Raw genomic sequence first — 15,790 nt, forward strand, 5'->3', positions numbered from 1 at the left:
CATTTATGTTGGAAGTGATAACAGAGCTGTACGTTTTACTTTGTTTCCAAAACCCCGCCGTCAGGACATGCTATATTGTATTTAGATAGAAGCTAGCGAGCTAACTTCCTGCTAACTTCTAACTCCGTTAAATGTCATAAATTCCGTTTTCATGGATGCCTGGATGTTAAACTCAATTGTTACACCTGGTAGAGCAGAATGCTGATCATTTTATTAAAGATGAAAGACTTTAGACAGTTTTTCAACTCTCAGTAATACCATAGTGATCGTTTGATATAAGGACGTGCAGCGGAGTTTAGACCCAGACACGGCTAGTGACGTCAGACTGAACAATCGGATAACATACACTAACATAACTCTTTGATAGTCCTTTGACTCATAGAAATGATCATGTTTACTTCTGGGTTCTGACTTCTTGCAAAGTTCACGGTCCCCAACAGCCCCACTGCACCTGAACACCTCATTTTCTCATGCTAAGGAGTAGTAGGATGCTGAGGTATCCAGTATTTTAATAATCTTGTGATAAGAACTAGTTTTTATGGAGTAAATTGTCTTTTTTTTCATGCTGCTTTTCTGCTGAAGAAGCTTCTCGTCAGAAATGCAGAGACTGATGAAAGAAACACAAGGTTCCTCCAAGCTGACAGCAAAATCTAAAATGTAACTCATAAGATGTGCCTCTGAGTTCTAACATATCAGAAATGACATCATCATGCAAAGAAAATTTTAGTTAGCTGCAAGATCTTGTAACTTGACAAAAACAGTAAAGAGGTAGAACGCAGGAGTCCATAAAAAAAAGAGTTAAAGATACAGTTGTTTCCTCATCTTTTCTCTGACATTCTGCAGTCATGAAGTTACAGGTAGAGTAATTTTATTGGCTGAGTGGCGCTCAGCTTTTAAAGAGTCCTTGCAATACGTAAAAGGTGTCTGCTTGTAATTTCTGTAATTCCATCTTTTGCAGTACAGCAACACAGTCATACAGGATGGTTAAAGTCTACTTACTTGTTTGTTGGAGAGAGAGCTGCAAGCTTTGTGTCACTGTCTGATTGATTTAATAATCAGCTGGAAGAACAAACAACAGCCTGAATATTTGTAATGAAAAAAAAGCTCCAGCTCACTGTTCAACATGTCTGTTAAGACTCATAACTCATAACTCACACAATATACAGAGTGTTTAATCATTAGTCCCAGTCACACTCAGCTTCACAAATAAACACTACACACAAAACAAGTAAATTTATTTAAGAGAAATACACACTGCTGTTGTCTGTTCTTCTTTCAGTTGGTAGCTTTTTATCCTCACGTCGACTCTGGCAGACGGCTGTGTTTGGCTTCAGTTTTAAAACACAATAACATAATGTGCACACAGGATTCATTCATGTCTTTCTTTGTTTATGGTTCATTTTTTCTTTCACTTTTATTTTGAGGTAAACGTCCAACACTCAGAAAAACTTGTATCAGCTGACAAAACTGTGCACAGTTTTATTTGAGTGTCAGAGTCTCATCAGTTATTTTGTTTTAAAGGTCTGAGTTTCTCTGCTAAGGCTGCCGACCCCGTGATCTCAGACAAAATAAAAAATAAACTTGTAAGAGTTGGCTTGATTTGCACAAAGTGAAATAACTGAAAATGGACAGAAGCAAGGAAACCGATGGTTACACCCTTGTGCAATAAAGATGATGTACGTTGTATCACATGAAACAATAAGACGACTGATCAATTTGTTACACTGACTCTCCTGTCTCTCATTTTGCTTATTCTCATGTTCCTCGTCGTGGCATGTCTTGTCTCCTTGTTCCCTCTGTCTCCCCGGTCAGTCAGGTCTCTGTGTTATACGTCCTATTTAAGTTCCTATTCCTATTTGCTTCCTTTGTCTTGTTATGTCTAATTAATCCCAGCTGTGTTCCCCTCCTGTCTCCCCTTCCCTGATCACTCCCATGTGCATATAAACCCTTTGTTTTCTTAGCTGTATCTCCTGCAGTACTCTTACTGTGCTGTTGGTTTCCCTGTGTGGTCCTGGTTTAGTTTTTGGTTTGCTTTTCGTGAAGTTTACTTTATTATGAAAAGTTTGTTGAGCATTAAAGCTACGTTTTGAGTTTATTCCTCTGAGTGTTCTGTGTTTGGGTCCTACACCCTACCTGCCACACAGCACTGACCATGACATTTTTTATTTTAATACATAGGATAAAGAGTGTGGACAGAGACATTCATTTATTCTGGCACCTGGACACCAAATGAGTAATGACCCTGTTTCCATACCCAGCTAAAGTGCTAACAGAATGAAGGATACATGTTTATATCTAAATTTAATTTATTATAACAAAATAAAATAATTGATTAATGCAAGATTTCTTAGGTAGAATTTACAGATGTCTTTTTTGCAAAGAAGTATGATTGAAAAGAAGTTTTTTTTTTTTGTTTTTTTTTTTACATATAATTAACTAAGATGACAACTGAGCAAAAGTGGAAACAGCAAAGTAAAAACATTGACTGTATTCTTTTCTTATGAGATCAAAATCTGTCATGGTCAAAAGGCAGGCTGGACTCAGTAAAGCAGGTTTAGAGAGTTTATTTACAGTGCCCTCAGAAGTATTTACAGGCTTTGCAAGTAGGGGATGATTCACTGCCTCTATTTAAAAAGAGCCTTAAGGGAAGTTGATCCATTAGTAAATCCAGATTCTCCTCCACGGCTTTCTTTCACACACAAACCCTCTTGCTGCAGAACATCCTGGCTACTGCATGGGGAGATGACAGATTAGCAACCTTTGGAGAAACCATGGGAAAACACACTTCCTGTCTTCTTCTAATGTTAAGCACCTGCCTTTAATATCATATACTGTACTTAAGGAACAAAAAATGACAAACACTTCATTTATACATTTATACAAAGGCAACCTATGGAAACATACTAGTTCATCCTTGATAGAGAAATCAGTTTCCCTGAAACATTTGTGCAAATGAACATTGTTTAGAGCAGTGGTTCTTAACCTGGGTTCGATCAAACCCTAGGGGTTCGGTGAGTCGGTCTCAGGGGTTCGGCAGAGCCTCCGCCATGACATGCATGGCTCATTTTGTGCACCAGTAAAAAAATCACATTTTATTTTTCACTAAAGAGGGGTTCAGTGAATGCGCATATAAAGCTGGTGGGGTTCGGTACCTCCAAAAAGGTTAAGAACAACTGGTTTAGAGGATGAATGAAACGAGTTTTTCAGGTGACACAGCAGTCCCACGCTGATAAATGAATTTCATTATGAAAATGCCAAATATCATTGTGTAAAATGTCTAACGAATTCAAGACCACTATATAAATGACAATTATGTGACAACTGTAAGTCGATGAAGCAACATGTGTCTCTTTGCTCCTCTGTAATCTGTGTTCACTGATAAACAACAGCAAACAATGTAAAACCTATTAATAAATTAGTAACAAAACAGTGTAGAAGGTAAGTAGAGGCTTTACACACCATCAGCAGGCCTTATGCTTCTAAATGTGTAACTTCACAGCCCTCTGAGCCATCGTTTGCCTGTTTTCAACAGAGAAAAGTCACAGACTCAATGCAACCTGATCCAAAACCTGATTATATATTATACCTGATTATATTATTATATTATAGTATTATATATATATATATATATATATATATATATATGTATATATGTATGTATATATATATATATATATATATATATATATATGTGTATATATACACGTGTATATATATATATATATATTAGTTAACCTAAGTCAGTGATCATTTGATCAGTCTTTGCATGATAAAGACAAGGGGACCTGAGTAGCTTCGCAGAACTTATCTTACCAGTCACACCTGTTTCAGCAGCTCTCCTCTAGATCTGTGCATGTGGAATATAGCTGGATTTAGTATAGGAGTCTACTACTCGAAAGAGTGGATGTTAGAGTTTTTCTAAATTGCTGAAAAAATAAACTCCAGTTTTTTAAGCCAAATTCTGTGTCTTTAACTTAGTTTTTGAATCAAGCACTCTTAGGGCCAAACCTTTTAACACTGTTCATGTACTTAGACACAATTTGCCAAACTCATACAAATCCTTATCACATTCTCAGTCACTAAACATGGTGTGTAGCATGGTTTGTTTGCATATCTGTAAGCCAAAATTATTTTAACATTTTTATAAATCTTTTAAAAATCAGATTGAAGAACTTGAATGATAATTGGTGCACTGGTCTGGTTGATTTTACCAAGCTATCATTTTAATAAAAATAAAACAATTTTCCTTGACAAGTAACATGAAAAAGTTATCTAATTGTGAGGGAGATCTCCTTGAGTGAATTTTAAGTATCAGCAAGTTTTATTCAGTGTAATCAGTAAAGTGTAAGAAAATACTTCACACCAATAGTTGAGGAGGAACTGTTGTTTCATCTGCATCTGATGCGGTCTCTTCTCTTACTCTGTAGAGTAAGCAAAAGTAAAGTAAACCAAAAAAATAAACATAAAACAATGGGAAAAATCAGAAAACAGGGTTTTAAAAATGTAGTTTGTTTTTAAAAATGATGACAGGAAACACTAACTTACCCTTTGCTAATGAAGAATTTAGGGTCAACTATTTCACCTATTCCGACAATCAAACCAGCAAGTATTATAACTGCAATCTGTCCGCCTGCCAAAGCAGTTTTAACTGTCTTCCAGTACTTTTCCTTTGAATTTTTGGCTCCTGCAAAATGACCAAAACTCAAACTGAACTTTACATTATTCTTTATGTTATTTTTTAAACTACTAACAAATATAAAACAGTTTCTGAGCACAAACTCTCTCTTGCTATAGTGTAACAGGCTATACAACACAACTTTCAGTCATAAACTGTGAAAGGCTGGAGAAGGAAGACTAAACAAAACCTTAAGAAAAGAGACCACAACACTCTAACGTGGGAACTAATTTTGAGCCAGGAACAAAAAGGAAGAACAACAGTAAATCAACTTTGTAAACGAATTGTTTGCAGAGCAAATGTTTTGTAACATTCTGTAACACAAAAAGAAAATGATCATCAGAAAAACAATGGCCTTCTCTGGATCTGAACTCCATGAAATTTTGTCAGACTCACAGTGATAATAATACCTTAAAAAAATCTGGATTGTATAACTGACCAGTGACATTGAGTCGACATCTTCCAACACTGAAGCCATAATCAGTGTTGACCTCACACACGTACAGACCCGAGTCATCAGTCCTGAGTCTGGACAGCTGAAGTCTGATTCGTCCTTCTCTGAGGGCGTCTTTGTCACTCTGGACTCGTCCTGAAAACTTTGCATCCTGAGACTCTGACACCTCAACACCTTCATGAACCTGATACAGGACTGAGAGTTTATCACTGATAAAGAGTTCACAAAAGATGTTGAGCATTTTGGTGGATCTGTCAGGTTTGGTGGTGAACGTCCACTCCAGTGTGATGTTGTGGTTCTCCTCTGCCTGATAGCAGGTCTGTGTCACATTGACTACAAATGATCCTGTTGAGGAGACAGAGAGGGAAAGAGAGGAACAGACACACTGAGAACTGGAACAAATCTGTTGTTGAGCTTTATTTGGAGTTCATAAAGTGAAGCTGTAAACGAACCAGAGACACATGAGGTGAGGATGATGAGCAGCAGGATCCTGCAGATCATCTTCTTCCTGTGAGAGGAGACAGAGGTGAAGAGTCATCAACACATGAGGTCAAAGGTCAGTCAGTACAGCTAGAAGAAGGAAAATCTACAGTCTGACTTCATTCGCTCATCACAGCATCTACGAACAGACATAATGAGGAACTGCAAAAATATCAAAGAAGGCTTGAAGTCTTTTAGAAACATGTTGTAGTTACAGAGTTTGTCCACCAGAGGGAAACGGTGATTTTTTTTTGTATGTGTTTGAAGGCTTTTTATTTCAAACAGAAACACACACACACACACACACACACATACACACACGCACACACACATACACGCACACACACATGCCTACACACATATAAAAAGACACATTCCCAGCTATAGACATATAGTCAGAGTCAGCATATGTATCTCGCTTCTGTACATAGCGAGAGGAAGAGGAAGAAGTATACATTTATGTACAGTTAACTAGGTGGGGTACATGTAACCCGTGACATTGGAGTTTATATATTTCTTTAAAAGTAAAATGATAAGAAGATTTATGGTCTGTTTCCTGAGTTTTTTATTTATGGTTCTTTGTTCCTTTCTATTTATGTTGGCTCCCTTCGTGTCCAGTCTGTCCTAATTTTGTCTCTGTGGCTGTCTGATTGAAGTTAATATGTTTGTACTACTTGCTCTATGTGTTGTCTCTCTTCCTGTCAATATGTTCATCTGTTTCATCATTTTCTCTTCCCACTCTGTCTTGGGCCCATGTCTGTTTAGCCTATTACTTACTCTCTGTGTTAATAGCTTACTGATTTATTTTGATAGCCCTTTGTCTCATGGAATATGGTTGGTTTGCCTCATCATGTTTAATTGGTTCATGCTCTGTTTCCCAGCTGTCTCCACTCCCCTAAATCTCCCTCCTGTGTAAATATTGTGCCAGTGTTGCTTTGTCTGTTTTCTTTCCATCTCATGTCCCCAGTGTTATAAAGCTTCTTGTGCCTTTTACAGTTTTGTTTGTGGAAGTTGTGGATTTTGGTTCTTTTTATATTTCATGCAAAAAATTATCTCCAAGAACATAAAACTGTCTCCAAGTGTCTTCATTTGGGTCCTCCACATCAGGACTTGGTCAGATCATCCCATAAACTATGACACCCCTTTGTTTCTTACAAATCATTAAACAGAGCAATGAATAAAACAGAGTCTTTGAAGAATAACCGGACATTAACTTGTATTTAGTTAGATTTTTAGTTCTGGGCACTGAGTGTTTTTCAGAGTTTATGGTGACCAGCTCAACAGAGTGCTGCTCCCTAGTCAGTTCCTTCATGCTAATGTGTTGGTGTTTTGTATTGTAAACAAAGTCTTCAGACGGTACAGTTGTTATAATAACCTTGTGATTTGTTAATGGAGTAAAAAAAAAAATTTCATGCCACTTTTCTGCTGCAGAAGTTTCATTTCAGGGATGCAGAGACTGACAAAGGGAAACACAAGTTTTCTCCATTGGTGACAGCAAAATATAAAGTGTAACTCATAAAATGTGCCTCTGAGTTCTCACATTACAGTGAAATCAGAAATGACATAATCACTTGTTCAGCTTTGTATAAAATAACAGTAAAAAGACAAGAGAAAAGGAGTAGGACTATCTCTCTGAAATCAAACAAAGCCAACAGTCTGGATTGAACATTAACATTATCTGGTACAATTATTAAATAAAAATATCACAGCTAATGATAATTCGGCCATATATTTTATTTTGAAAAACACTCAGACCATTTACCGTTTACTTATAAATGCAAAGCAACACATGCATGCAGTAAGCCATAAAAACAGTTAAAATACTTACTGCTGTTATTTCTTCTTTTAACTGGCAGACATCAGGCTAGAAACGGAGGGGTTTTCATTTTGATTCAAAACTCGTAGAAACCCAGTCACCTTCTCTGTGGCACGTCCCTCCTCTTAGTGATTCCAGGAAGTCCCAGTCACTGGCATGCCAGGGCTTTCTCGGTATTCAAGTGAGAAGATAGGTCATGCCCTCTGACAGGGCAGCTAGAAGTGTTTACCAAACAACTTTCAGACAGAGTCAAATACCATAGACTGTGTCTGAAATGTTAGAGCTGACTTTAACTCTGTGGATGGCCCATTTTTATAATGGAGAAAATATAAGAAAGATCAAATACATACTGCTATTGTCTCTTCTTACATAGTTGGTAGATAGATGACTGACTTTCTTCATCCAGCTGTTTCATGACAGCAACGATGACCAATTATATGTGCACAGACTCTCTGTCTGAGTGTTTGTGGTGGATGAATGAATGAATAGTTTCAAACTGTTTTCTGTTTGGTATTAGGGTTTCTGTTAAAAGTGGGGGTTAACTAACCTCTACCAGCATGGTTGTGAACCATGCTAGTACATCTTTGTAAACAGCATAAGGTGCATCAGCTCAGTGAGTAGTGACTAAGAGCACTCCAACTACTGTTCTCTTGCTGGGAAATCCTACAAAGAAAGTCATCATCTCCAATGTTCCACCCTTCATCCTGAACACATTTTTGACATAGGAGTTATCAGACAGCTCCTGTTCTCCTTACATGATCCTCCTTGATAGCAAGTCTCCTCACCTAAAACATGTCGTCTGCTTTAGAAGATGGGTTTTAATGATTTTCAAAGGGAATGGTGAGATCTTAAATGTGTTTTTTTAAATTTAGGAATAATAGTTTTGACACTGTTAATACAACATCTGAACACATGAAATTTGTTGGTTGGAGGATGGAGTGGAATCTCACTCCCTTCTGTCCCGTAAGACTGAGGGAGAGCAGGTTTTCTGGTGTCGACAGTATGGCCCAACTGCCATGCTCCCCTGCCTTGGCAGTAGTACCATTCCTGTTCAGGTTGTAGAAGGTAAGAGTCGTGAGAGCCAGGTCTCCAGAAACTCCATATGCAACTCCTGTTTCCAAATGTAATCCATACAACTTACCATAGTAATGGCTGTCAATCCCATTCGAAGTACCATCATCTCTTTCAAAGGATTCTATGTATCATGCTTCGCAGTCAAACACAACACAAATCTTACCCTTCTGAGGGTGATACACATCAAAGTGTGGAGTAAATCCTGATCTCCCATCACTATGTGTGAGTTCTTCTAAAGGCACTTCTGCAAATGCTTTGGAAATTTTGTCATTCATAAGGTCTGTGTACTGTTGTTGAAATAAAGGATCTTTCTTAACCCTGCTCTTTAGGTTTTGAGTACGTTGCTCAACAATCTTTCGATTCTTTCACATATTTTGCTGACTCCTGTTCAGTGGCAATGCAACCTGATAGTGACTTTTTACAAGAGTTATTGAATCTGTGACCACCTTCATAAAATGTTGGTTTTCTCTGGCCAAAGCAAGTTGTTCATCATGACTACGTTCAGGAACAGTATTTCCTGAACAGTATTTTTTCCCTTAATTTATGTTTCTTCACCCCTTTGTATGAATATGAAGCATTCATACAAATGAATGTTTCAAGTGTGTCAAATGACACACTTTGCATGAGAGACATTTTCTACAATCCCTGCTGATGTGCCCAATACACAGCAGTTACATCAATACTAAAACTGTCACTGTCACAGTGAGAGTACCAAAACAAAACCCACGTGCAGAGAACCCAAAGCAGAGGCTAAGGAAAGGTTTTAACAGCATTTTATTAATCAGGATAAGAATAACATTTACTATGGCACTCGACTTAAGGCTTGATAAACGGGGCATGTAGAGAGTAGGAAAAGCAGAGTGACAGGTCCAAGAAAGCAGCAGGAGCACGCACTAGAAGAGAGGAGAGCGGTGTTAAAATGGTAGTTAGTGAGGTTTTCTGGAGAGAGTGGAGGCTATGAATTTCTTTGTCTTACTGTGCAGGTGGGAGATAGAACCGTTGAAGGAGAGGTGGTGTGGTTCAGGTGGGTTTGGTAGCATGTGTCGGCTGTCCTGAGCGTTGAAGGTTCCGTGGTAATGTGAGGGCAGGAGGGCAGGCAGGTGAGGCAAGGAAATAATTCCAAAAAGCAGGCAGTTGAACCAGATTTCCAGGATGAGTTGTCAGCGCGGTGGAATATCTGGGAGCAAATAGGGTTGTTGATGAACTGGCGAGGAAGCAGTGTCAGCGAGGACCTTAAATCTCCAGCCAAATTGCCTTCATCAGCTCCAGGTGAGGGAGGCTGTAGGCCCTGCTCATGGGCAGATACCAGGGAAGCTCAGACATCCAGTGGAATTTTGCAGCTACACACCCAGACCATGACAAAAAAACTGCTTTGTTCTAGACCTCAAAGTAGCTAGTTTTACACTATTATTTGAGACTGAAGATGGATGGATACTTCCAAATATATGATCTGCTAGAATCTTTTCTTGTCTCTCTACAAATTGAACATTGTCACTGATTGTGAATGTTTGATTGAATCTCTCTATTTCACTGGTTGTAGTCCTCCACTGGTCCCTTATAGCAACTTATTAATTATCCATCCATCCATCCATCTTCATCCGCTTTATCCGAGGCCGGGTCGCGGGGGCAGCAGCCTAAGCAAAGACTTATTAATTATTGTAACATATTAGCTGGTGTATCCAAATCATATAAGTACTGCATTTCATTCATAGTGTTACAGCGTCCTCTAAGAAATAAACCGTAATCCTGAAGTGGCAATCTCTGATTTAACTGGGGCCCATGACAATGCCTTTTCCTTGTAAGCAGCTGCAATAATTTCCAAAGTGTTCCTGCAGAAAAGCCTTAGCTTGAGCATAACCTTTCACTGTAGGGCTGGGTGTCGTCACTGATTTCTAGAATCGATTCGATTCTGATTCACAATTCGATTCGATTTGAATTGAAGAAAGAAACAAAGAAGCAGACTTTCAGCTCGAAGTTTTCAGTACAGCAGTTCATGCAATGCTCAGGTGAAGACTGAAGGTTTGCTCTCAGTATAAGTAGAGGCAAGCTTATCAACAGATGATGAACAAGTAGAGCAGAGCAATTCCTAGACTGCTCAGCCGACATGAACTCTTGATAAATGAAATGTCTTCCCTTAAAGTCGAAGGTCACCACCTTCTGCACTTTGCCAGCTTTAACTGTTGCACATGAAGCTTTAGAGTGTTTATTGTGAAGCTCAAACTTTCCAGCAGTAAAATTATTATCTGATGCATATAGATGTATTATCTATGTATAACCTTTAACAATTCTCATCTTTGATTATCACCATTAATTCAACATTAATTAATGCTTACAACATAAAACAAAACAAAGGTGTTTTTGCAAACTAGTCTGTGCAGTCAAAGCAGTTGTAGGAAACCTTACAACTGCTAGTGAGTGTTGACAAACCTGGGAGTCAACACTCACTAAAATGGCAGCTCAAGTGTTTCTGTAATCTTAGAACCCGCAACCCAAATATGTTTACCAAAAGGGGAAGTTGTCTCCGTCCTGGTTTCCGTCTTTGATAAAGAGAAAAGAAGCAGCATGAACAGAAATGACTGTGCAGACTTTCATTAGTTTCAATAGAAAGTGAGAAACTTTGGATTTGACCAGTGCTGTCAGTGACGTTTCCGAGTGTAAACCTGAAAGTTTTGGTGGGTAAGTAGTTTATCTGGCACTCTGTAGAAGCTGGACCACTTGTTATATGGTGAGCCATCAGTGAGTGTGTGAGGAGCTGTATTTAATGGGCTTTACTTTTTTGTTAGAGACATTACACTTTTCTTTATGTTACTTCTGCAAATGCTCAGTCTGTTTTGTTGCAGCCTCGCTGAAGAAGACGGTGTGAGTTCATAGTATGAGCTTCGATAAATTTGTCCATCCCCGACCTCAGTCAGATGCATCATGATGCTGATCAAAAGCCGGAATGATTCTATATACTACTGATTATTTTTCACTTACTGTATGTGAATGTTTGTGCACATGAGAGATAGACCAACACGTTCTCACTCCAAACTCGTCAAATGTGTGACGCATGGTCAGGCTCCCTCTGCTTCACTTATCGACACGCAGGGTACCCCCCTCGCGTCGAGGTAGTGGGTCCTCTCAGTGAATACTATAGAGCTCCCTAAATGTTGTTTATTCACGACAAGAGATTTCCGCGGAAGAGCCTGTTGTCCGTATATTTATATATTTCCAAAAATCACATTGTAGTGACGTATACTGAACACAATATATTATATAATATAAGCAACTACCTGAGAAACAGCAGATACAGCAGATAAATTAATTATAGGCTATTACTTTTGTATTGTTTATTGCATTTATGGAGGGAGTGATGTATGCTGGGTAATGGCACAGCTAGCTACTGGGTGACTTTATTCACCCGCTTTGGCTGTTATCAGTCCATACAATGGGCGTTATTAGCACAAATCAGTCCCATAGATATGGGCCATCTCCTGCTAGATTGTTCAGAAGGTTGTTCTCATCCATCCAGATGGAGGATCACTAACAGGAGTGTGGAAGACTCCAGAATCCACTCTGGCTGCAATCCGGTGGATATGCAGTGTGTACAGGTAAGACCATTTAAACGGACAGCATTTATCGAATGACCATTAAAAGTCAGCGAGTGTCAGTAATGTTAATGTGGTTATGTTAGTAATACACCGAGTGCTAATATAACAGCTTTAAGATGCATTTGTAGATATTATTACGTGTTTTACCATCTTTATGGTGCTAGCTTAAAGCTACAGTTTAAACGTTAGCTTATATTGGAGCAAAGCTGTTACTGTTTAAACGATGTTAGCACAGAAATATTAGCTTCTGTCATGACTGATGAAGTTACTAGTTGATAAAGTTTCCATTAAAGTGTTTAATTGCAGCCACAGATTGACAGTAAATATCTCGATTAGCTTCAGTGCATCTGTAATAAATATGTGCAAGTTTCAGTGCTTCGTTTAAACTGTATGATACTTATACTGACCCAGGGTCAGTGTAAAATACAATCCCAGCTGTGTGAACAAAGCCTGGTTCCTTTAATCCTGCATGACAAACCTCAGGATGCAGGTTATTATTACTCTTTCCTGCTGGCACACCTGTCACACCTGAGAGTCAGCTAGAAACTTACAGTGACGTGGACATCATGCAAAGACTGCCAGACTCTGTAATACTGTAAATGATCAGTGACTCAAGTTAACACTAAACTTTAAACGGCACCTCTGTGTCTCTGTGTGCTGAACATCTAGAATCAGATTGAGTCGGGCTGCATTGACTGTGGGACTTTAATGTGTTAAAAGCAGGTTGAAATTTGAAGATTAAAATTTAGCATTATGGCTGCTGGTGGTTTGTAAAGCCTCTACTCAGCTGTATTTTTGTTACTAATTTATGTTTGTTGTTGTTTAACACAGATTTCAGAAGAGCAAAGATGAGCACTGTTGCTTAATCCTTAATAGTTTAACTGGATTGGAAATCAAAAAATTCCAGATTCTTCTACCACAGAAGTTTCATTTGTTGGTGTGGATCTGCTGAGTCACCTGAAGAACTCGTTTCATTCATTCTCCACGACGTTGACTTACAGAAATGTTTCACAGGAACTGATTCCTCCCAAAGGGTGAACTAGTGTGTTTCCATAGATTACCCCTGTATGAATGTACTTCTTAAATGAAGGCAAGTGTTTGTCCTTTTTGTTCCTCAGGTACAGTACGTAATAAATCTGTTGAGTCAAATTATTGGTGATGTGATTCCACTTCATCCTAAAATATGTATTTTAAATATATACCTGGACAATTTTGTACCTGCTGCAAACAATAGAGCTCTGTTAAATTAAATTAAATTGACAAAAGCGATTGGATTTTTGGAAGCCAAGCGCTGTATTGCTATGTGTTGGAAAAATCAAAAAACATGTGGACTATCTTAATATTATTATTATTACTATTACTTTGTTTTTATTTTTTTATTTTCACGGTGCACCACGTAAAACCGGTTAAAACCAATAAATAAATGTTAATAAAAAAAGAATTTAAAAAAATGCCGAGTTATGCACTTTTAATGAATTGGTTGTACCCATTTTAAAACTAAATTTAAAACCAACATTTATTTTTTCTTTGTACATTTGTAACAGTTAAAGCTCTCTAAGTGCAGCCTGCAGGCTGATGGTGGCCCTCGACTGTAACCAGAGACACTTCATTGATCAACAGTTCAAGTTAAACTGTGACTCAGACTCAGAACAGAACAGCATTTCTATTAAAACTCTTCTGTTGCAGCAGTTAGAGCAGACTCGCCCTTCCTCACACTGACAAACACAGCTCCTGTCAGCTCACACCTCACTGATGGCTGACTACAAAACTACAAACCAACACAAAAATGAAAATCAGCAACATAAACCAGCATCATGTGAACACACACATTAAAAAAAAACACTTAAAGTTACTTAGTTTGTGTGAGTTTTTCTTTTCTTCCTCTGAAACCTTTAATCCCACACTGACTCCTTCAACAACATCCTTTCTCAGCATGACCCATTTTATTAGTGAAACTGTCTCCTCTCTCACACAAGGAGAAACTTGTTTGACTTATCTTATCTTAAAAAAAAAAAAAAAAAAATCGAATTTCCCAGAGGAACCCACCCGAGGGATTAATAAAGTTCTATCTTATCTTATCTTATCTTGTTCTGCTTGTTGGCCTGAACAGTTATTCTGACAAAGAGAAGCACCAACGTTTGCAGTGGAATTGACACAGTGAAATAAAAGGCTAAGTGTGCTGTTGCAAACAGTGGGCTTCACAACACCCACTGCCAAATTCAAACATATACAAAGGTCTCAAAGTGCATTAAATACTATCCCTGGCTTTCGTTTTTGAAATAAAAGTGTGATTTATGAACTTGGTGCAACGTCGCATTTTTTAAAATGAGCTGTAAGCCAATACCTATCAAAAGCTATTAGGCCTACACATTTTTTTTATTTATTTTTAACTACCATGTTATAATAAAGAACACAACCAGAACAGCACCAGATTAATGAGCTTCAAATCCCTGAAAATTCTTACAAGTGTCCCTGTGTGGGCCTCATCCCTGTGCCATTCCCCAACGTGGATTAAAAACATTTTGAACCATGATGACTCACACACATGTCCCTGATGAATGACCTCTCAGACCAGCACGTTCTCACTCCTGAGGCGTAATATTTTTCTACACTTTGAACATCAGTGCCCAAAGTGGGGAAACATAGCACCTAAACTTTTGAGTGCCAGTAAGTCACATTTGGAGTATTTAACTAGCACACACATGACACCAACGCTTTGGCCTGTTATGAACTGCCGCTGAGCTGTTTAATATTACCACTATGCAGTAAATCCACAGTCCTGCCTTTGCTACAAAGTGTACTTGACTCTGCTGTATGCTGTGTAAATGTGACTTTTAGGCCGGGTGAAATCTGTGAGGCAGAATGAATATTTTATTTTAACACTGGTTGTGGCCATTCACATTATATGCTTAACAGTAGCCGCTATTTTATTGTATTTATTTATTTATTCATATTTATTTTTGGTTGATTGAGGCTGTTCGTGCTACTGGTGTGTTTGTGCAGTAGGGTTAACCACAGATGACGTATTTGATTTCCCGTTTCAAGTCTATTAATGAGTTATGTTTTTACTACGAATCTGAAGGCCTAAAGTAGAGGTGACTGGGTGCCCTGGTGGTGGGATATTCCGTGGTTCGTGATTATTTATGCATTCGCCCACTGTAATCGCGGCTCTGAATCAGGTAACAGTAGCTACCCCTCCCCCTGCGACCCACACACAATTATTATTATTATTATTATTATTATTATTATTATTATTATTATTAACAATAATAATAATAATACAGCCCACGTATTTGAAAAACGCATAAAGAAAGCAATTGATTCTCCACGTAATTCTGATCTTACTGCAGCAATTTAGAACAAATGACTTTTTATTTCTATTATTTCGCTTTTCTCTCCGCTGCTCTAAATTATCGGGCTGCTCTGTCTGCAGCTCCAATATGTTCGCTCATCTGTTCCGGGTAGCTATTTAACCGAAAGTGTGCGAAATGGATGAGGAGAACAAGGTGATTTAAATAATGTGTTGGTCCGTTAATCTGTAGCAGTGCATAACGGTGAGCTGATGTAGGGATGCTGTAAATGTAGCACCTTAAACGTATTTAAATAAATATTTGAAAAATTCAGTTAATACAGTTTAAATAGATAAAGTTTATAAAGCTGTGAAGATCGTGTTTGATTTTGTGTGTTGGACATTTTTCACA

At 38.2% G+C, this 15,790-nt stretch overlaps 1 protein-coding gene across 3 annotated transcripts; it reads right to left on the minus strand.

Moving 5' to 3' along the window:
- Positions 1-2,617: 2,617 nt before the first annotated feature.
- LOC120725863 lies at positions 2,618-7,496 on the minus strand. 3 transcript variants are annotated; one of them, XM_040018918.1, is made up of 7 exons: positions 7,438-7,495; positions 5,582-5,637; positions 5,115-5,474; positions 4,546-4,684; positions 4,364-4,421; positions 3,460-3,519; positions 2,618-2,730 (listed from the first exon to the last, which is right to left on the minus strand). In XM_040018918.1, exons 2-6 carry the CDS (start codon positions 5,628-5,630, stop codon positions 3,472-3,474), a joined length of 654 nt encoding a protein of 217 aa, XP_039874852.1. In that variant the 5' UTR covers positions 5,631-5,637; positions 7,438-7,495; the 3' UTR covers positions 2,618-2,730; positions 3,460-3,471. The 3 variants fall into 3 exon arrangements, 2 of the variants coding, with proteins under 2 accessions (XP_039874852.1, XP_039874853.1); XR_005694244.1 differs by lacking the exon at positions 4,546-4,684 and having other exon boundaries at positions 7,438-7,496; XM_040018919.1 differs by lacking the exons at positions 2,618-2,730; positions 3,460-3,519 and adding an exon at positions 3,827-3,847 and having other exon boundaries at positions 7,438-7,494.
- Positions 7,497-15,790: the final 8,294 nt, after the last annotated feature.

This window comes from Simochromis diagramma, unplaced genomic scaffold, assembly GCF_900408965.1.
Source record: "Simochromis diagramma unplaced genomic scaffold, fSimDia1.1 OVJJ01000642.1, whole genome shotgun sequence".
In the NCBI taxonomy this organism is placed as follows: Eukaryota; Metazoa; Chordata; class Actinopteri; order Cichliformes; family Cichlidae; genus Simochromis; species Simochromis diagramma.